The 22,541-nt window shown below is 35.1% G+C and overlaps 1 protein-coding gene across 1 annotated transcript; it reads left to right on the top strand.

Moving 5' to 3' along the window:
• Positions 1-2,357: 2,357 nt before the first annotated feature.
• LOC120634909 lies at positions 2,358-22,385 on the top strand. The gene is made up of 12 exons (XM_039905829.1): positions 2,358-2,365; positions 2,950-3,120; positions 7,499-7,555; positions 8,424-8,511; positions 8,718-8,865; positions 15,481-15,789; positions 16,570-16,783; positions 18,068-18,124; positions 18,776-18,866; positions 19,476-19,598; positions 20,026-20,181; positions 22,179-22,385. Exons 1-12 carry the CDS (start codon positions 2,358-2,360, stop codon positions 22,329-22,331), a joined length of 1,575 nt encoding a protein of 524 aa, XP_039761763.1. The 3' UTR covers positions 22,332-22,385.
• The last annotated feature ends 156 nt before the right edge of the window (positions 22,386-22,541 follow it).

The raw sequence follows: 22,541 nt of genomic DNA, 5'->3' as shown, positions 1-22,541 counted from the left end.
ACGAGGCTGTTCCTATCCAATCCTATTATTTAAACTAAATTCAAAGTATAAACCGTCTGCATTTATAGTACTCAGGCTAGCCTAGATTCTATTTCAGGCTTTTCCATTTCAAAAAAGAAATAGTAACGCGTTGCGTAAACGTTCTCCTGTGGAGAAATACTTGTTTTCTCGCTGAAATGGTAATGAGAGCGGGTTTTGTTTGTACAGTGGTAAAAGGTGGGAAACAACTGTTGGTGTGTTTATTAAACGCGTTGATAGACACTTTGAGAAATTTAAAAATTGTAATTTAATTATTAACTCACTTCTATTACGTAAAAAGCCCGTTGTGAATTAATGCGTTCGTGTTAGTACAGTAATTACACTTTCACCAACTTTAGAGCTCTAGATAGAAAGTACGTTTCTATAGTTCACTTTCTAAACTCAATTAGATTCTCGCGTGAATCTAAAATGCGTTATCAGTATCATCTATCTCGTTGTTTTTTGTATATGTGCTGATGACACTATATTTTGTACAAGTGGATAATAAAAAAATTACAAAGTATGTGGTATGGTCCTAACGATATTACATCCAAATCTATTAAGGAATTTAGAAGTTACGTTAGAAATAAGAAACATACACATCTACATGATTGAACCCTAAAAACATAACACTTCCTCTTGGTTTAAAGAAGTTGAAAATCGATTAGGAATTATTTTGGTTTGTATTTTATTTTGGCTTTTTATAGTTTTTTATTATTATTTCTTATTAAAATTAAAGCTGATATTATGACCTTAGCTTTATTTAGCGCCCATATTACCTCAATTGTAATTTTTCCATTAACTGATCACTACTATACAATTATTTTTGAAAAACTCTTATTTATGACACCAACTTCAAATAGTTAATACATTAACTTACCATACTAAGGGAATATTAATGGGACCTTAGAAAGGAATTAACATAATAGGAACCGGGAGCTTAAGAATATTAGTGAGATAATAAATCAAAGAATAAGATGGTAAAAAACAAAGTCCTTCTTGATTTCAAACAATAACTTTTAATAGTCTGCTTAATTTTCTAAAGACGTTTAATATTATGACAATATCAATGCCAAAATCAAGTCAGACTAGTTTGTCATAAAAAGTAACGAAAACATCAACAACGTAAACAACGAAATGGTTTTAAATATTATGATATGATGATATAAATAAACTTAAAGAACATAATAATAAAATCAAGCCAAAATAACATGATAAAAAAAGTTCAGAAATGCAGTCTTCTAGTATATCCATTGCTTTGGTTATCCATTCGAAAACTTATGCGGACAAGTTTACAGAATTATATAAAACCGAACCTAATGATGTTTTAATTCAAGTAAATGATAATATTTTTGATATCGATAAAGGAACAGAACAAGTAAAGGAGCAATCACAGCATTTGCAAGGTATTGTTAGGAGATTTTACTGTTTCTCATGAGTACAAAATTATGAGTACAATATCTATAAAGTAGGAATATTTTTTAAGCGTAACCATAAAAATATTACAGAGCAACCAGTTCCATACAATTCAGTCACAATTCACGGTTATAGTGCACAATTTAATGAATGTATAGAAAAGCCAACTCAAGAAGATAACGCATATAAAAAACCAAGGAATGACCAACATGTAGCATTAATACATAGATTGAGAGATCTTATTCCGTCGCGTAAGTAACTTATGTTACCTCTACAAGTAATAATATTATAATTCCTATGTAAAAATAGTATAAACAACAAAATACCTTTTTACTCATTAATAATATAGTTTAGTTTTAATCTATCAACTTTTACTTAACTCTCTCTTAAAATTCAGAACATTTAGTTTGAGTTATTTCTAAAATCTTACTATCGTCATCCTATCCTCAAACCACGTGGAAGGAAATTATATGAGACCTAGCCAACTAGAAATAGAGCTTAGGGATTTCCAAGGAATCTTTTAGATCTCACGAATTATTAACAAGTAGATTCTAAGGTAGCCTCGATTTACATACCCAAAATTTTACATTCGAGGACAAGGTTGCGCATTAAAGAAAATGAACAGAAATTTAAAGGTAAATTAAGTTAGAATTAACACATTAATTTGATTTTCAAATTAGAATTAAACAATATACTTGTGACGTGTGACAAGAATTTTCAAGCATTGTCTTATAAATTATGTGCCCAATTTTAAGTCTAGACACATAAATATGGTGAATATTTTACTGTCCGAAGTTTTCGCCTTTAACGACCTTTTTTGTGTAAGGTTTTACATTGAAAGAGAAGCTTCTTAGTGTCCGTGTAGGTGTACAGGAATAAGTCTGGAACAACAGATTTTACTAACATAAATAGGAATGGAAAATATGAGGGCGTAAATTAGTAATTTACGAATATTGAAAATTCTTAGTTTGCGCTTTCTAATATAGGTAGGTACTTTTGAGTTAAGAAAAAAACATTTTCCCTGGTTTCCAAATGTCGCAAAACGAATAATCTGTAATAAATTCAGCTGATACAAGTCTGTTTTGTAAATATTACAAGAAGAATAAAACAATTTTTCTTTCTAGCATAATTTAAATAAATAAATAAATATACTACGACAATAAACACATCGCCATCTAGCCCCAAAGTGTAGCTTGTTTTATGGGTACTAAGATGACTGATGAATATTTTTATACATAAATACTTATTTATGTATATTAATAATAAATAAGTATTTATGTATATTATTAATAAAAATAAACAAATTAACACCCAGACACTGAAAACATTCATGTTCATAACACAAACATTTTCCAGTTGTGGGAATCGAACCCACGGCCTTGGACTCGGAAAGCAGGGTCGCTGCCCACTGCGCCACTCGCCCGTCTTAATTTAACTTGGCATTGCGTTTTTGTGTTGAAGGTGGTCAAATCATTTTCCAATAAACAAATAATTACTCATACGTTTTCTTCCGAGGTACGAAACTTCTACATTCTTAAACTTTTCAGCGGCGTTTCCCGACTCAAGCGTACCACTATTGCGCGAGCTTGACCTCAAGTCACGAAATGAGTTCATTAAATGCGTGCTCATTATGGTATTGATAATGATCATCATAACAGCTCTGTTCACCGTGTATGTATTAATTACGTAAGTGGTAAAACTTTTCAATAATAATATCCCTGTCCGTACTTCCCTATCCCTATCCCTATCCCTATCCCTACTAATATTATAAATGTCAATGTAAGTTTGTTTGTTACGCTTTCATCCAAAAACTACTGAACCGATCCTCATGAAACTTTGTGCACATATGCTTGGAAGTGTTAGAAGTTATAGGATACTTTTTATCCCGACATTAAGCTCGGCTCCTTTGGGCGAGGGGATGAAAGTGTTTGACGATTTTACACCATAACTCCGACAAATTATAACCGATTTAAATAATTATTTTTGTACTATAGAGGTTATAATATGTGTTTAATTTTGCCCAAACTGTGGTTGGACATAGAGGGCAGAAATGCCACATCAGAAAACAAAATCACTGAAATCCTACTTTTTAAGTCATTTACGATCATTTTTTTACACAACATGTTAAACTGGCAATAATGTTCTGTAGTTAACTAACTTAAACTCAATTCTCTGTTAGCATAAATTACAAACCTCTGGGTGGTTTTCTAGCTATGCAGCTTTAATTATTTTTCTGTGAACTTTTATGTTAATAAATAAATAATAAAATAAATAAAATATTTCGGTACTAGAAAGAGAAAAAAGAATATATACTTTATTATACGCCAAGAAACACATACATAATCAACATAAAACGACACATTGAGTAGATATTTAGCCTTATCGCTGAAAAGCGAACCCTGCCAAGCAACAAAACTTTATAGTTAAAGGTGTGCAGAAACAATGTCATGTAAAAGGCGACACAGACATGTATATAGGATAATTATGTATTTTGTATATAATATAATATCTTAAAATTGTATAGTATTAGTATGTTGAATTTTGTTGATATTTAGATATATTGCATGTCCTTAGTAGTTATTATTTATATCACAATTACATCATCTTACTCACATCCTGGGGTAGCTGGAAGAGATCTCTTATAGAGATAAGCTTTCCTTTGCACACTTCATGTATCCTATGCTCACCATCACAATTTATGGTACATAAATCCCTACTAATATTATAAATGCAAATGTCAGTTTGTTTGTTACGATTTCACGCAACAACTACTTAACCGATCCTCATGAAACTTTGTACACATATTCTTGGAAGTGTTAGAAGTAATATAGGATACTTTTTATCCCAACATTAAGCTCGGTTCCTTTGGGAGAGGGGATAAAAGTGTTTGACGATTTTAAACAATAACTCCGACAAATTATAACCGATTCAAATAATTGTTTTTGTACTATAGAGGTAAGCGTTTAATTTTGCCCAAACTTTGTGTAGATCAGATGAATGTGGTTGGAGGACAGAACTCATCAGCGGACAGCAGCAAACCCCTCATTTAAGTCTTAGCGATACTGAATACTTTAAATCAAACGCAGACGAAGTCGCGGGCAACAGCTAGTAATAAATAAATAAATAACGGTCATTTTTTTACTACAAGTTATCTAAGTCTAATATGGTAACGGGCTCACCTGTTAGGATGTCATCATCATCATCATCTTCACTTCAACTGATTGAAGTCCACTGCTGGACATAAGTCTTTTGTAGAGAATTCCAAAATCCAAGGTCCTGGGCCGCTTGTTTCCAGCGGCTCCCAGCGATTCGTTTGACCACCTCGTTGGTGGCCGACCAACGCTGCGTTAACCTATGTTAGGAAGTATGGTAGTGATATAATAATAAACCCATATCCCAAATCGGTTTCTTACCGACATCGTATCAGAACGCTAATTCGCTTAGCGGCACGTTATTGTCGGAATGATCGTTGTTTAGTAATTATTAGTCATGCTTTAGTATTAGGTTACTATCAAAAAATTACTAGTCTGATAGCTCAGTGTTTTCCGAGGCACGACGGAAGGGAAATCATCAGACCAACGAAGACGTTCATCCATCTGGTTATCGACTTGGATTAAAATCTTCTACAATTAACTAATTTGCATACACCAAAATATTAAGAATTAACTGCCTTCAATTTGAACGCCTAACCCAAAGAAGTTTTTAAAAGTGTTGTTTTTAGTTTGCAGATCGGTTCTTCAGACTTTGAAAACCCTTCATAGGCAGTTATAGGGTTTTGTAAGAAATAATCTAAGCGTCTACGATTGTTACAATTCAAAGTAACTTTTACAGTTAGGCTGTTCAATATCACGGGTGTTTTGCGTGGACAAAGCCGTTACCTACTAGTTTTCCAATACAAACCAGCCCAATCTAGCGTGAGAAACTTGTAGCGACTTAGTTACGTCGATAGTGTCACAGGAGATTAGGACATAGATTCAATGCTTAGTGCTTACACACATGTATTAGTGTTGTGTACTGGAACGTGAAGATAATTTTTCGGGACCATTTCTTGTAGTGCCGGATCGATTAGTACTAGACTGAAACAAATGTTTTTTGGTATTCGGAATGTTTGCTAGTTATTTTTAAAAGAAACCCCATATTCATATCTCACAACGTTTAATCGTTTTAGTATCTCTAATTACAACTAAGCACATTATAAACTCAAACTATCAATCAATCTATCTGAACTTATAGCTCATGATAAACGACTAAGACACCGGGAGGTATCTTTGCATCGTTCGAGTCCATGTAGGACTGAAGTGTATCGATAATGCAGTCGTATTTATATCAAAATACCCACCAACTCAATGTCATGAACATTGGTTATTAATCAAATATAATTTTAATTGTAACTTATTAATATCTATTTGGGTATTTGTAAAATCCTAATCAATTTAAGAAAATATCTGGCAAATATGAATTTATAATTATCAAAAGTTTGGTTATTTACCCACATTATAAAATTACTGTAATACTCACTTTATTAACTACCTTCAATATTCTCTTGACACTTCTGTCTATGATCTTATGTACCTCTGTTTTTCCCGCTATTTTATAAGACCTCCCTTTTGGCTTTCGGTTCCTGTCATTTTGAATTCCTACTCCAACTTATACCGACCACAGATTATGCATAATTTTGACCAGTCTGAACGAAGATACCTTTTTATCTTTAACCCAATGTACATACAAATATGCTAACATTTTTATGGTTCAATATAATGTATAACTTTATAATTGCGAAAGTGTGTTGGTTTGTCCTTTTCAACAACACTTATTACCTTATTGTAATTAGTGTTAGCAATAACTAGTAAGCTACGTAGTAAATTATGAATTTCAACTAAAGTTTCCGCAATACGATCCATTAAAAAAATTATTAATTCAAATAAAAAAAAATCAATTTGTTCCACTTATTATAAGCACTTTTAAAATGTAAAGTCTGACTGTTTTTAATGGTTTGGAACGTATATTATAGCGAGGAGCCGGCAAGAAACTCAGCAGTTGCTCTTTCCCAACATCAACAATTTAACGAATTTAATGAACATTATTCTCTCTTGTGAGGAGATAAAAAGCAGAGACGAAACAGAGTTGAACTTTGTTAAAAATAAATTCATTAAATTTATTATAACCATTGGTTGCCAGAAAGAAATCGCTATGAAGCGATAAGACCACCGAGTTGTATACGTTGTTTTGTTATACTTTCCTTTTTTATGTACTTGTGTTTATGTAGTGTGCAATAAATGTTTTTTATATATTTTGTTATTAAATGGTTGACAACCTCCCTGGAGAAATGGTGAGCGCCGTGAATTTAAGTAGGAGGTCCCGGGTTCAATTCCCGGCAGGGGATATTTGGGAATTAATAATTTCTGAATTTTCTCTGGTCTGGTCTGGTGGGAGGCTTTGGCCGGTGTTCCGGTGTTCCGGTGCGATGTCGCGGTAGGAACCGACATTGGGGATATGACTACAATACTCCCTAAGAGGTTAGCCCGCTGTACCATCTATGACTGCATCATCACTTACCACTAAGGTTAGATTGCAGTCAAGCGCTAACTTGTAGTGGAATAGTATGTATTGTCCTATAGTTTATATTAGAGTAAGCAGTTGATTGTCAGTTTTGCGAACTAAATAAAAAAATAAAAAAAAAAAAAAAAAAAGAACATTCTTTTATTCAATAACCTTGGCATAGAATGTAAGCGCTTTTACTCCGTGTTGCTGAGCGTGTTGCTTGTCATACCCTACAAAGTCCTTTCTACAAAAGTTGCCTGTAAGAGATTGCTTGCAGCAATAAGGCCGCCTTTGCATGCCTACATTGTTTACTGTATACTCCTTAATGTTTCTCTTCCTGTATGTTATACGTGCAATAAATTGTTTCTTCTTCATACCTTTTGTGATCATGTTTTACAAGCGTATACTTACCCAATAAAGGATTTATGTACTTTGATGCCTATGCCATTAATATAATTTCAGTTTCTGGTAGGTTGATCTTTTTAGCTCTCGAAATGTAGTAACTTTTCTTATTCTTTTTCAGTCCAGAAATTAAACAATATTTTAAAGTGCGTGGATGGGAGATATTACTTCCTGCTATGTAAGTATTGGCCAATGTTACCAAAAATGTATTGAATCATCGTCATCATACCAATCCACTACCGGCCGACTACCGGCCGACTACAGGGCACAGGTTTCCTTCCACGATGAGAAGGGAATAAGGCCGTTGTCCACCACGCTTGCCCAGTGCGGATTGGTGAACTTCACACAACTTTGAGAACATTCAATAAATAAATAAATATACTACGACAATACACACATCGCCATCCAGCCCCAAAGTAAGCGTAGCTTTTATGTGTACTAAGATGCCTAATGAATATATTTATGAATAATATACGTAAATACTTATAATATACAATACAATTAAACACCCAGACACTGAAAAACATGTTCTTGACACATCCAGTTGTGGGAATCGACCCCACAGCCTCGACTGAGAAAGTATTATAGGGTCGCTGCCCACTGCGCCAATCGGCCGTCTATTATGGTTAATCTCATGTTGCCTCACGATGTTTTCCTTCACTGTTAAAGCAAGTGATATTTTAATTGCTTAAAACGCACATAACTTAGAAAAGTTAGAGATGCGTGCCGGGATTCGAACTTGCTCCCCCGAAAGTGAAGTCGAGTCCTACCCACTGGGCTATCACCGTTTTGTATTGAATACCTAATTTCAAATTTAGGCATCTATAACCTACTCCTTATATCCAAATAAAAATAATATGGATAGTTTTTAAATGTATACAAATATGCATTTCTATTTAACAATGGTTGTTTATACTTTTTCATTACCTAATTTCTACGAAAATGGGAATTGTTATTAGGTTGACCACTAGCGAAGCTCTGCCGTGTTTAACAAAAGTATGCGAACTTTTATTTCTCTTCGTTTCTCTTAAATCTAGTTATTTCAGATTATTGTTAGTTTTAGCGGACTGCGGTATTATTTGCTTCTTATGTGCTAGATCAGCCCCTTGGAATTTTATTTACTTAGTATTGACGGTAAGAAACATTTCATATCATGCTTTTAAACTTTTATGCCAATTTGGGTATTTGTACACTTCTTGAGGAGCTTCCTCGATAAGCAAAGGTCAGAAGTCAGCCGTGTATACTATTTTATGCCAAGAAATATTTCATAAACTCCAAATTTTGGAGCATAGTCGCAAGAATGCCTGTATATTGGTATTCTACTTCTGATATCATCGCAGCGGGTGATGGTTAAAGCGATGCTCGGAATATCTCAACGTGATCAAATCAGAAATGAGAAGTTACCTAGAAGAGTTACTGACATCGATCAACAAGTCGCCAAGCTTAAGTGGAAATGGGCTGAGCACATAGCTCGGGGAACCGATGGAGGTTGGGGTCCCGAGGTGCTGGAATGGCGACCCCGCACCGGAAACTGCAGCGTTGGTCGACCCCCCACAAGGTGGGCAGACGACATTAAACGAGTCGCTGGAGCCGCAAAGGTTCCCTACAAAGGTCCTATGGTTTAATCGATTTATATAATGATGATGATGATAAGTATATAACGTTTATTGTAGACCAGCATAATAAATAAATAAATAAATATACTACGACAATACACACACCGCCATCTAGCCCCAAAGTAAGCGTAGCTTGTGTTATGGGTGCTAAGATGACTAATGAATATTTTTTAAATGAATAATATACATAGATACTGATAAAATACATATAAACACCCAGACACTGAAAAACATTCCTGTTCATCACACAAACATTTTCCAGTTGTGGGAATCGAACCCACGGCCTTTGACACAGAAAGCAGGGTTGCTGCCCACTGCGCCAATCGGCCGTCAAATAATACTAAGACATTGCAAGACATTTTGAGCTAACTGGTAAATTGTTGATATCTGTTAATAAGAACTAAGAAGTGGTTTCGTTCTAGATAAAGAGGCACTTATAATAACTTCAGTAACAAAAGCCCTATTCTTATTTATACTATAATTTTGGGATCAATAATCTTAAATTGTTATACAGATAAGCAGTGGCATGCATAGAGGGTATGTAGATGATATAAAATGAAGAAAATACTTAACGGTAGGCTTTTTATAACTCTTACTGGAGATGTTCTTCGTTTTATATCATCTGCATACATCTCTATGCACGCCACTGCAGATAAGCGATTATTACTTAACTACTGGCTACTACTTAGGTGTGATTGCAGCTTATCCTAACTTAGTCCAACAATATATTAAAAAGAAAAAATTGCATAGTTAAATTTGTATTATGAAATTATATGCTTACCTTTTAAGTTAAGATTTGGATTTGATAAGAAATGCAGTAAGCATATCCTATCAAATTCAAACCTGGTAACATGCTAACCCGTTAGAGGGTATGGCAGTTATATTAATCTCATACCCCTAATCAGTTTCTACGTGACATTGAACGCTAAATCGTTTGGTTACAAGGCCGAAGCTTCTCATCAGACCAGACCAGAGAAAATTCAGGAATTATAAAATCCAAAATTACCTATAACTGGAATCGATCACGGAACCTCCAGCTTAAAACCACAGCGTTCACCGCTGCGTCACGGAGGTCGTCACCTACCAGGCTTTTACTGCTTAAACATACACACACACATTTTATTCATAAAGCTTATATTCTGTTTTCTGTTCTGAAGTAGGTAATACATATTTGCACTATAATCGGCACATTCAGACCAGGGCCTAAGCTTACTTAATATTCCGATTCCATTCCGCGTCGCCATACTTCCCGATCGTATCGCTGGAATGCACTTGCAAACATAATATATTTTGTTTTTTACCTGACGCATACCACTCCGTTGGAGGAAACGGAGCAGTTAAGTATTTTTTTTTAATTTATATATATATAAACAAGATTTACTATGACCCACAAATATTTGAATACGTTAAATTAAAAAGTGCCCGTAGTGTGGGGGAGTATCTGACATTGAATAGAAGCAGGCTTTACTTTGCGGAAATCCATGATATATTTTGAAGTGATTCAGTCAAAGTCAAAGTCCAGATCTCCTGAGGATACACCGGTTTCGGAGCGAAACGCGCTTAGAGGGTACATTGCCGAATATCTGTTTGGTAAGGAGTATAAGAATTGAAGAAATTATAAATTACACCAATCAGATTTTCCTGCTTTTCGCGGAGTATAGCAAAAAAGCTTAATTTTCATATTAATATCTGACTTCTAACTAGTTATCTCCGGACTAGTGGCATGAACAGATTGATATTGCAAATACTATACTGATAAAGTGTACTGTTAAAACACAACCCTTATTTCCTTAAATTTAATTATACTTAGTAACAAAACATGAATTAATCTATAAACGTGAACACAAAATGTAGCACTCAAAACTCTGTTTGTCCCTCGAAAGAGTGTGGGTTGGGGTCCCATCGTCGATGGTCCCGTCGCAGCCGAATCCTCCAGGGAGGCGTGCGCTACACGGCATCGCGGCGCCTTCTCAGACCTGTTATTAGTTACGTGACAAACATGCTTGTCGACCTCCCTGATGCAGTGGTGAGCATGACCTGATGTAATGGAGGAAATCTTGGCATTTTTGGAATTATAATTTCTGAATTTTCCCTAGTCTAGTCAGGTTACTTAGCAGTTTACCGAGAAATATGATTTAGCATTCCAGTACGATGCTGAGTAGAAACCGATTAGGGTTTGTCAATATAACTGCCTTACCCCTAATAGGTTAGTCCGCTACAACCTTTGACTGCATCATCACCCACCACCAGATGAGATTAAAGTTAAGGCTACTTGTACACGAATAAAATAATGCATCATCGTAAGATAATCAATCTGGTTACAGTGCTCTAAAAAGGGTTCCATTTCAAATGTAAAAATTAGATTGACATTCTCTTTTGAAAATACAATAATTATGTAATATATGACATTGTAATGGAATTGTAATTGAATAAATTAATAAAGAAAAATAATGGCTCATTTTAAGACACTAGACACCTATTTCATGCGAGGAAGGCATGTAGAGCAATGAAGTTGTCGCTCCAATGCTGTGCAGGAAACCTCAAGTATGTTTGAGTCTGAGATACTATGTTCCATTTAGGCCGTCAAGTATCCTTTCATAAAAAAAATTGACTTTCCAAAACACCATGAAAAATATTCCTCTTTTTTATTTTAGAACTGACTTTTTTATTCGTGCATTTTTATTATTATTTCTTTTACAATTTCAAATTGAAAAAAAATTAATAAATATGTTACGACAGTACACGCATCGCCATCTAGCCCCAAAGTATACGTAGCTTGTTTTATAGTAACTAAAGATTACTGATGAATATTTTTACGAATAATATTCATAAATACTTACAATATATAGATAACTGCCCAGGCACTGAAAGACATTCATGACAGGAAGACATTCTATTACACAAACATTTTCCAGTTGTGGGAATCGAACCCACTGCCTCGGACTCAGAAAGCAGGGCTACTGTCCCAATTTAAATAACTTGCTTTAACTGTATTTTTAGGTTATACCAATGAGTTTGTTAGCAGCAAAAATATCAGTATTCTTCAATACTGAAGTGGTTTTTTATGCCATTTTGTCGACTGGTGTTATCGTGTTTATCTGTATTCTACTTGCATGTTCAACTGTTAGTATATTGTCATTTTAATTATTCTAACTAGATTTTAAACTACTGGAGATACAGGGTTCCCTTGTCATACTCGTTCTACCGATTTTAGTAAATCCTCTTGATGGAAATAAATTTTTCTAGAGTTTTTAAAAATATATTTTATTCGTTTTATATATTTTCAGGTTTATGTTAATATTTTAATAAATAGATAAATAAATAAATAAATAAATATACTACGACAATACACACATCGCCACCTAGCCCCAAAGTAAGCGTAGCTTGTGTTATGGGTACTAAAGATGACTGATGAATATTTTAATGAATTATATATACATAAATACTTAGAAAATACATATAAAACCTTAAGTGTAGATTACTTTAGAATTTTACTATTCTGCCGCCGTGATCAGAATATACTTGAACTTGATCCATCACTAATAACTTAATCAGAATTACGCCACATTCTTCACACTTCCCACAGGTGTTGTTTGAAGCGACTAAGGGAATATAAACAGGCAGAAGCGACCTCTTTGCTACTACTGTCTTTACTACTACCATCTACTGAGATCACCAACTCCGCTCAGCGTGGTGATTATGGGCATGGATTTTAATGCAGCAATGGACCGTTATAGGCTATTGATGTGATGAACTTAGAATATGGGCATAGAGTCATTAGAATCTTTAGTTATCTTAGAAATGGGCTTCAGCCCATGAAGCTACGCCAAAATCTATACCTGTTTTAGTTCAACTTCACAAACAGGAAGGTTTTTGTGTTAATGGTTGCCATTGCTTTCACTACACTGACGATCGTTATTTATGTCGAAGCAGCTATCACTGGTAAAATAATGCAGCCCTTGGTTATTGTTATTCTTTACGGCAGCACTTTATTTCAAATAATCGTGAGTGTTACTATTATATATATACATATACATACACATGCAAACGCTCGCTTAAACACTCTAACTCACACAAACATACATACACCCAGGCACACACACAGAGACTCATACACACGCACACGCAACAACTATTATGTTTCTTGCATGCTGCACAAAATAATATGTTCCAAACCAAGTCGTTGTATAAATAAATAAATAAATATACAACAACAATACACACATGGCCATCTAGCCCCAAAGTAAACATAGTTTGTGTTATGGGTACTAAGATGACTGATGAATAATTATATGAATAATATACATCAATATTTCTAATATATAGATAAACTCCCAGACACTGAAAAACATTCATGTTCATCACACAAACATTGTCCAGTTGTGGGAATCGAACCCACGACCTTGGTTCAGAAAGCAGGGTCGCTGCCCACTGCGCCACTCGGCCGTCTATACTTTATTCATACAACGGCTTGGTTTGGAACATAATATAATCATAGCTTATGTTTCGGAGATGGGCGTGGCGGCTGGAACGCATTTTTAAACTTTTCCTGACACCATAGTCTGTGTGATTTTGCTCTTTCTCTTTATAGAATTTTACACTCTATAGCACTACTATAACTATATACTAATTCATGTGAAATTCAGTAAAGAAGAAGCAGCGTGACACGTTGTGTTCTATTAAAAGACAGAAATAAAATCATAATTTTTTTATTCACCGTAACATGAAAAGTCTATTAAATTCACTCCTTATCTCAGAATTCATAAGAAACGTTGAGATATTTCGTATTTAACTGTTAAAGTTTGCAGAGAAGTTTAAAATTCATGAAGTAATTTTTCCGCGACACCGGAAAAAATAAAGGGGAATAAATTTATATAGCCCGTTATGAATTTTTTAAAGTGCACTCGGCATAAGAGGAACTTATGAATTAAAACATGCCAGGACGTGTTTGCTGCAAATTATATTATTGAGTAAAACTTATTTTAGAAATATAAAAAACATGTTTTGCGGAATACAAGTGTCGACATAATAAAAAAACAAAGCAAGTATTAAATAAGGATTTTTTTAAGTTAAAACCCCTCGCGTTTAAATTATAATGTCTCACTCTCTCTTTTTCGCACCGACGCGACGGCCATGTTGACTTTTCTGACTTTTGTAGCACGCTAACGATTATAACATCAACATGACTAAGGCCACTGATGTGAAAAACCAGGTGTAAATAAATTAAAATATCATATATGTCGACGAGTCACTTTTGCCTAACTTTTTACGATAACCATTATATACGAGTACAATTGTAGAGATTGAAAATATTTTTTTTAATCCATTTATTTTGTCACTTTTTGATATTACATATTTCTGACCTTTTTCTGTAATGAAGCTTAAACTTTTACATAATCACTATTGTCAACACTAACTAGTAATCCACCCACTAACAAACCACACAATCTTTAAGATTTTAATGCACAATCTGATTAGGCTGAGCAATAATTCGTCCGTGCTCATAGGGTCTCAACGGTGATCCGGTCCCACTGAACACTGAAAACTATACTATAGATAAATTGGACGGTTTTGGGATTCAGACCTATCCATCAAATAAGTAAACCTCGTCCGCGATATGTGACCAGAAAAACATGTCATATTGACTGATCAGACAAGACATAAATTTTAAATGACATTAAAGGATTTCCACATTTTTATGAAAATAATGGTCGAAAATGCATACGTATGAACGATAGCTTTTATGAAAATCTTTACCGCAACTCGGCAAATGCGCGCATTTAAATGAATAAATTGCTCATTTAAATGAATTACAATTTTCTCAGCTACTCTGACTCTTTGCCAATTTTTATTATTCGCACGAGAAATAAACCGCGTTGTGGGATATGTCGTTGAATATTTTAATGTTATAATCATTTTATTGCATGCCGTGTATAGGCGTGTTTTATATCATTAATTTTTAGTTAAACATTAAGTTTTTTTGAACGGTTTCATATTTGTACCGAAGCGGTAGTCGTTTGGTTTTCTTAGTTTCACTTTACAAGTGCCGATACTATTTTGGTTCATTTTATCACTAACAATAATAATTTATTAAAAAGACAACTTTTTTCCAGATGTTTACGATTCAACTTCAAATGATTTTAGGGATGAATAGTGTTGTACAAATTGGAGTTGAAGATTATTGCTTAGCTGCATTTTTACTTTATAATTCTACTTTAGATATATTTATAAGATCAGTTTATATCTATGGATTAGTAAATAACAATCATTAAAACTTTTTATTCTTGCGTGTTTACAAAAGCATGACTGAATACCTAACTAAAAACGTTTTGAAGAATAATCTTTGATTGATGACACTAATGAAAGTGTTTTTGACAGTCACCAAAGAACTTTTATGTTTGTGATTTTTTCTTTTTTTTGGATAAATATTTATTTTCTATCTAAAAAATAATATAGTTATTTTATGTAAAATCTTAAAATTATAAACGAATGAGCAATACTAAAGTATCGCTACAAACTAGTAAGTTAGAAAAAAAACAAACTGATAATGAAAAGAAGGAAGTTATCGTCAATATTGATGAAATTACAATCGGTAATGCGAATGCTATTTCATCTTATAAGATTACTAAACAGCAAATCGAAGAAAATAATGAACACAATGGCAAAAAAGTTATTAATTCCGTAAAAAGTGAGGCTGGTAATATAGCGATAGTAGAAGAAGTCGATCAACAAGTACCAACAGTTGAATCAGTTGATAAGCGACGAAAAGTTCCGGATATTTGGGTACAGTTTCAAGGTAAGATTATTTTTACAATAAAAGTTTTAGTCGGTAAAGACCCTCTGCTAAAATATTGATTGGTAGCAGTGATGTCCTGTTCACTGAGACTTACTTGATATCATGTATCAAGATATGTGAACTAGGGAAAATCACTATTAGCATTTACCAAACCTTTTCCGTTCCGGATATCGATCAGATCCTTCTGCTACTGTCACTACTACTCGCAATGGTTTCTACTGCGCTGAATCTTCTAAGGATTTCCTTAATTTTTATTGGATCATATAGATCTACACTGATCTTAGCTCAGTCAATCGCACACTGAGCTGAATCTAAGCTTAGCGCCTAAGGCCCTAAGGTACCGATTGTTTTACTATAATAAACTTATGTTACAAAAGCTGTGAATGCTAGAGTCATTTAAGGAATAGGGAGGTAAACAAACACGTAACAGTTACATAGGAGTAAGTGTATGACCTAAACGTGGGAGAAACTAAATATTTAAGAGGATTTCCAACACTATAAAAGCGTATTTCTCTTTTGGTAGGATTTTTTTCGAGATACTTACAAATTTAAATACTAGATTTTTTCAAACCATCAATTATATGATTTATTTTTTGATCATATCATTACGAAATTATCAACGAGCAGAGAGATAATATAATATAATAACCCCAGTGTCAGCTTGATAGATACACTAGAACAACGTTCTGATAACTTGTGATTTCTGTATGGACATGGAATGAAACTTGGCTTTAAAATATGCGATCTGACCATTTTTTATCTTTATCTATGGAATTTTAGAAGTTAAAGGACATAATATGAGAGTTGGTAAACAAGTTGAATTTGGACGACTGAGTGAGCCGGGGGGAAGGAATTACCAGAATCTACCATCTGGAGGTGGAGGTGGCTTGGACTATGACCCACAGTCCCGGAATGGATTTTTGAGGATTGTGTTCACTATTCTATTGGCTATGCTAGCATTAACGTTATTATATAATGTCTTAGTTCTGAACTCGTAAGTATTGAGTAAGTTTTGGTCCTTTTGCATTATAAGAACGATATAATGTTAAAATAATATATAATCTTACGTTTAGTAAAACTTTGAATTAATCGACATGATCAAGATATTATTCGTTAATTTGTTTTATTAGATTTAAGGTAGGTACTATTATATTTCAGCCTTGAACACGGCCCCAAGGTTGCCTGTCTAACGGTATTCGATAAGATACATTTGGGAGAGTGTGCCCAGGAGCTATTCAATTTGGTCAAACCATATCCTTTCTACTTAAGATCCGCGAGGCACCGAATGAATCTGCACCATTACTTTGTTGAAATATCATCGATTCGTACTTAGTACGAAGCGCCTTGCTCATTTTTTCTGATGCGCATCGCAAACATTTGGGATAATCTTCCGGCCAGGAAGAAAGACGCTCATCAATTTTTTTATTTATATTTAAATATTTACAGAGTTTTTTCCTACACTTGGTAGAAATATCAGTATAATTTATAGTATAAAATGACGGCTGATTGGCGCAGTGGGCAGCGACTCTGCTTTCTGAGTCCAGGGCCGTGGGTTCGATTCCCGTAACTGGAAAATGTTTTGTGTGATGAACATATTTTTATTTATTTACTTTGGGGCTCGACGGCGATGTGTGTATTGTCGTAGTATATTTGTTTATTTATTTAAATAAGTAATAATTAAAAACTACAAAAATACTGTATAAACATATATTTTCATTTTTTATTTTTTTCATAAATAATTAAGAAAATCATGCTAAAAATTTTCGTTACGGGTAAATATGGCTTTTAATATCAACAAAATTTTACTGCATCTGCAGAAATGTGGTCGAGAATAACATATTTTATTTGCTGTGAATAGCTACATAGATTATTAATTGTTTGAGTTCTTTTAAAGTCATTTAGCAGCAGTCAGTCAGAATTTTCTTATCTCTCATTTATTAAATTAAGCTTTAGCTTATAATTATGTATTCTAAAAATACCAGACCTATTTTTATCTTTATCTTTTGAATTGTAGAGTTTAAGGATAATATGAGATGAGAGGTGGTAAAAAAGTTAATTTGGACGATTCAGTGAGATTTGGAGAAGGAATGCGAGTGCATACAATTTGAACCTAGTTGGTTCTATTTAAATTTGAGAACGATTATTTATTAAGATCTTCTGAAAGGGAACTCTCCAACGTACAACATTTGCAAATGCAAATTGTAAACTGTATAATTAGTAGTATACAATACGTGCATGTATCTAGGTTTTTTTTTTTAATCCAAGCTCCACGTTGCAGGCCTTCTATGACTGAATTCTATCGTAATCATCGTCGGCCACTATTATTTCTTTCTGGGTAAGAAACAACATTTTCTCTTTTTTTTCATGCGTTCGTAGAACAACTTACCTCATTAACCTTGTTCCATTTCAAGTTAGATTTGACTGCAATCTCACCTGCTGGAAAGTGATGCTGCAGTCTAAGATGGTAGCAGGCTAACCTATTAGTCATATGACAGTTATACCCTAATCGGTTTACGCGTTGCATCGTTCCGGAACGCTAAATAATTTGGCGGCATGTTGTTTTCGTTAGGGCGGTGATAAGCCACGGCCGACCACCAGACTAATATAGTTAATGAGGATGGTGATAATAAACTGTCTTGTTAACCATAGTGGTTAGTGTATTCAATTATGGATAACTAGGTCCCGGGTTTGATTCCCGGATTTGTAATGAATTGAATGTATATGTTGAGAAATCTCAGGGCCAGGTCGGGGTCAAGACTGGCCGTGCCTTGGAGAGTACGTTAAACTGTCAGTTCGAATTATTAAAACTGATGTGTCCTCTATGAGAGAGAAGGCCTGTAAACAGAAGTTGGACTTTAATAGCCTAATAAAAGAACACTCCAGGTTTCCAGATTCAAAATGCAAGCTTAGTGCAACATTGTAGTTTGGATGCAAAATCTATAGACTGAGATGATGATGATGATAATATTGAATACTTCTTTTTCAGGGGTGTTTTGATTTCAATGTCCTACGTCATGATATGCTGCTTGCCGCTCGTGAGAGCGCCTCCGTGTAATTTTATTGCACTTTTGATCGTGGTAAGTCTTCCATTTTCGTAATTGACAATTTACAGTTTTTCTGACTGATGCCCATGGTGGTCAACCGTCAGAGATGTTTATCAGTTACGCGGGAGCCATTGCACAATTGTGTGTGCAAACAAAGGTGCACTCTCTATTCCCTTACTCTCACAGTCCGATGGGACGGCAGATCCGGTACGACCGGAAAGAGATCAGGCCCAAGACTGACAACTTCATTGGCTCCCCGTGGCACGAGGGTGGCTTGATAGAAAAACCCAATACAATTCATTGGCCCGACCTTGGAATCGGTCCTTCAGGAGCTCGTGAAGAACAGTTAAACATGCTAACTGCTAGACAATTCTCAACCAATTCACAGTTCGCAACGAACACTATATAATTAAAAGTCATTGTAACGAGTGTTACTGTAGGGGTTTGTCTAATACTAGCATGTTCCAAAGTAACGATTCACACTTAATGTCCGAGCTCGCAGTGAAGAGAAGCCTAATGGTTATATTCATAACGGTAGAAACAGAAATTATATAATTTGCGCTCATAGAAACGAGTGTCTTAGTAGGGTTTTGCCTAATACTAGCAGTGTCTAAAATAACGATTCGCACTTAATGTTCACAGCTTGCAGCGATGAGTAACCTCGTGGCTGTATTCACGACAATGGTAGAAACGCAAATTATATCGTTTGCGCTCATAGGAACGAGTGTCACAGTAGGGGTTTGCCTAATTCTGGCTCTCTCTAAAGTAAGTACCTATTGTGAACATCATATTTTTTTAATAAAAATTCTTAACTTTGTACAAAGCATAAATAATGCCTCAGAGACTGATTGCACGTTGCACCAGAGTGAAACTTCAGCTGGAATGAGTAATAATGCGAAAATAAATATATTTTGATCGAACTCGGTGGCACAATGTCGAGAGCCAATGTCTTATAATAACAAACTGCCCCATTTTGGGAATTGATAATTTCAGAATTTTATCTAGTATGGTCGGCTGTGTCTAGTTACCATCCTGCCTTTACGACGATACTCTTACGATGCGACATCGAAACCGATTAAAGTATTTGTTTAATACGACTGCCATACCCGAAAGATTAGCCCGCTACCATCTTATGCCCGCAGTTAATAATTATCAACCTAATCCCAAATATTTAAACTTTACTATTTTTCAGTTCGACTTCACATCGTGGTACCTATATTTAGTCGTGGTAATGGTAGTGCTGTCGGTCCTATCAGTGGCGCTGGCGATCGGGTCGCTGGCAATGGACATCAATTTTAAACCACTGCATATGGCACTTTTGTACATAGGAACGCTTGTTCAAGTGCTCGTGAGTTTCATTTTATCCTAGAAAATTAGTTCGTTACTCCATGTCCACTTCACCATATTATGCTAATGCTGATGTGTCCTTGGTGTATGAGGCCATCGGGCACAAAGCTCGTTTTTACGAGTCTTATGGAATGTCGCAGCTAATTTGAATTTACCCTTACGTAATGGCCACGGTCGCTTACTATGGGCCTATAACTATGGGCGATGGAGAGAGCTATGCTCGGAGTATCTCTACGCGATAAAATCAGAAATGTGGAGATCCGTAGAAGAACCACACTTACCGACATAGCTCAACGAGTCGCGAAGCTGAACTGGCAATGGGCGGGGCACATAGTTCGGAGGAGGGATGGACGTTGGGGTCCCAAGGTGCTGGAATGGCAGCCCCGCACTGGTAAACGCAGCGTTGGTCGCCCCCGACGAGGTGGACGGACGACATTAGGCACGTCGCAGGTAGCCGCTGGATTCAAGCGGCACAAGACTGCCGTGGAATTTGGAACTCCCTACAAAAGACCTATGTCCGGCAGTGGACATCTATCGGTTGATGATGATGAATGGCCACGGGACATTCGCGCTGCAACATTTTAAACTCGGCGCGACCGGTGAAGCTTCTAATGGCTGTAAGAAATGCAGGGAAATATACGATGCACGTCACGGTTAGCGACGAAAGTCGCCGGTGCGACGCGCGAAGGTTCTACCCATATATTTATTAATATCGTTCATAACATTCTCGCGACACAATTAGTCCCATAGCCAGCAAGGTAGGGGCTGTTCTGTAAACTAGCGATAAAACAATTTTCGTAACACCTAGGATTGGTACGTAAACACGCGGTTTGCCATAAACGCAAGTTACTGTGGACGGATCCCCTAATGTAGGCTCTCATACATAAACAAATATATAGCAAAACGCAGTTGGTTGCAGATTACCGAAAAATAATCTTACTATTTATGTGGTTGGTCGTTCATCTTGCGAAATGAATTAATTTCAGTTTTTTTTAAAAAGTAACAAAGTGCGGGAAGTGGGACAAAAGTCACTCGAAGTCTAAGAGAAACTCACATATTTCTTTATTCAAATACGTAGATAGCGTACGTTACATAACATGTACCGTGAGATGCCGATCGTGTTAACTAACTTGTGTGTTTAAACATGCGAATTAACGCGAAACTATAACGGGACGTCGCGTCGCGTCCCGCTCCGCATTCATTTTATTTTGATACGATGGTTAAACTACTTTTTAAAAATGGATTTATACCTAACTTGAATCTTACGATGATGACAAGTTAACAAGATAAAACACTTTTTCTTCAAAATGAACAGACATTTTCTCCACTGAGAAACCAAAAATAGAGCAGGTGGTCCCGGCACTTTGAGAGGTTAAGCGAGCAAGCAAATCGCTATTAATCGCGTGCCGCGTCGCGCACCGAATTCGCCTTAGTTTTAAAAGGAATTACGCTAACGCTAATGAGAAGTTTCTTGAAACTTACAATATGAATTTTATTTTAACGCCTTTTAAAGCCTGCAAAGGATTGCGATAAGGCTGCAAAATTTTACCTTTTACCTTATCATTCTAATGTTTTTGCTTTTAATTTTTGTTAATTTCTCTGTGACGTCGAATTAAAGAGTATTCATGCATTCATTCATTTTAAATAAAAATTGGTATTCGTTCGTACCATGGACACTGGCTGACTTTGTTGTTAGCTTCTTTGTTTAGCTCTGTAAATTTTATATTACGTACCGTGTTTTATTTTTATTTTTAATATGTATAGATTTAGGGTTTGGCATGGATGGAAGCAGTCGCAAGCACGTCTGTGAGCACACAGGGTCCCGAAAGCTTCATGCTGAGGCGGAACCCTATTTGTCCACATGCTTTCTGTTGTTGTTTTTGTTAGATATTTTTTTGTATACAATTGTAAGAAATTATGTGGGAAAATATAAATTTTCTTTGTTTCTTTCTTCGTAGGTACTTACTACAATTTTTTTTAAATTATTTAACTTTTCAGTTACTGATCATGGAACTCCAGATGGTTATAGGCGGCAAATCCATAGAAATTAGCGAAGAAGATCACATTTTAGCGGCATATATACTTTACACGTCGATTGTGAACTTATTCATTCAAATTTTGCAGATATTAGCCGACTTGGACAGCGATTAAGTGTTTGCTATCTCTATTAGTGTAAAAAACACTCGACAGTTAATTTAACATGTTTCATGTACTGTATGTTGTTACGGTGTTTGTTAGTAAATTTGTTTGAGATACTCTTTATTTATTTTCTTATTAATTTAAATTCGTGATATTCCTTACATGCTACTACAGTTAATTTCAAAGTTTCAAATTAATCCTACCTTGCTAAGGGGGTGAAAA

Source organism: Pararge aegeria, chromosome 1, assembly GCF_905163445.1.
Source record: "Pararge aegeria chromosome 1, ilParAegt1.1, whole genome shotgun sequence".
NCBI lineage: Eukaryota > Metazoa > Arthropoda > Insecta > Lepidoptera > Nymphalidae > Pararge > Pararge aegeria.
Note: the sequence above shows the minus strand (reverse complement) of the source record. Positions and strands in the feature narration are given on the sequence as shown.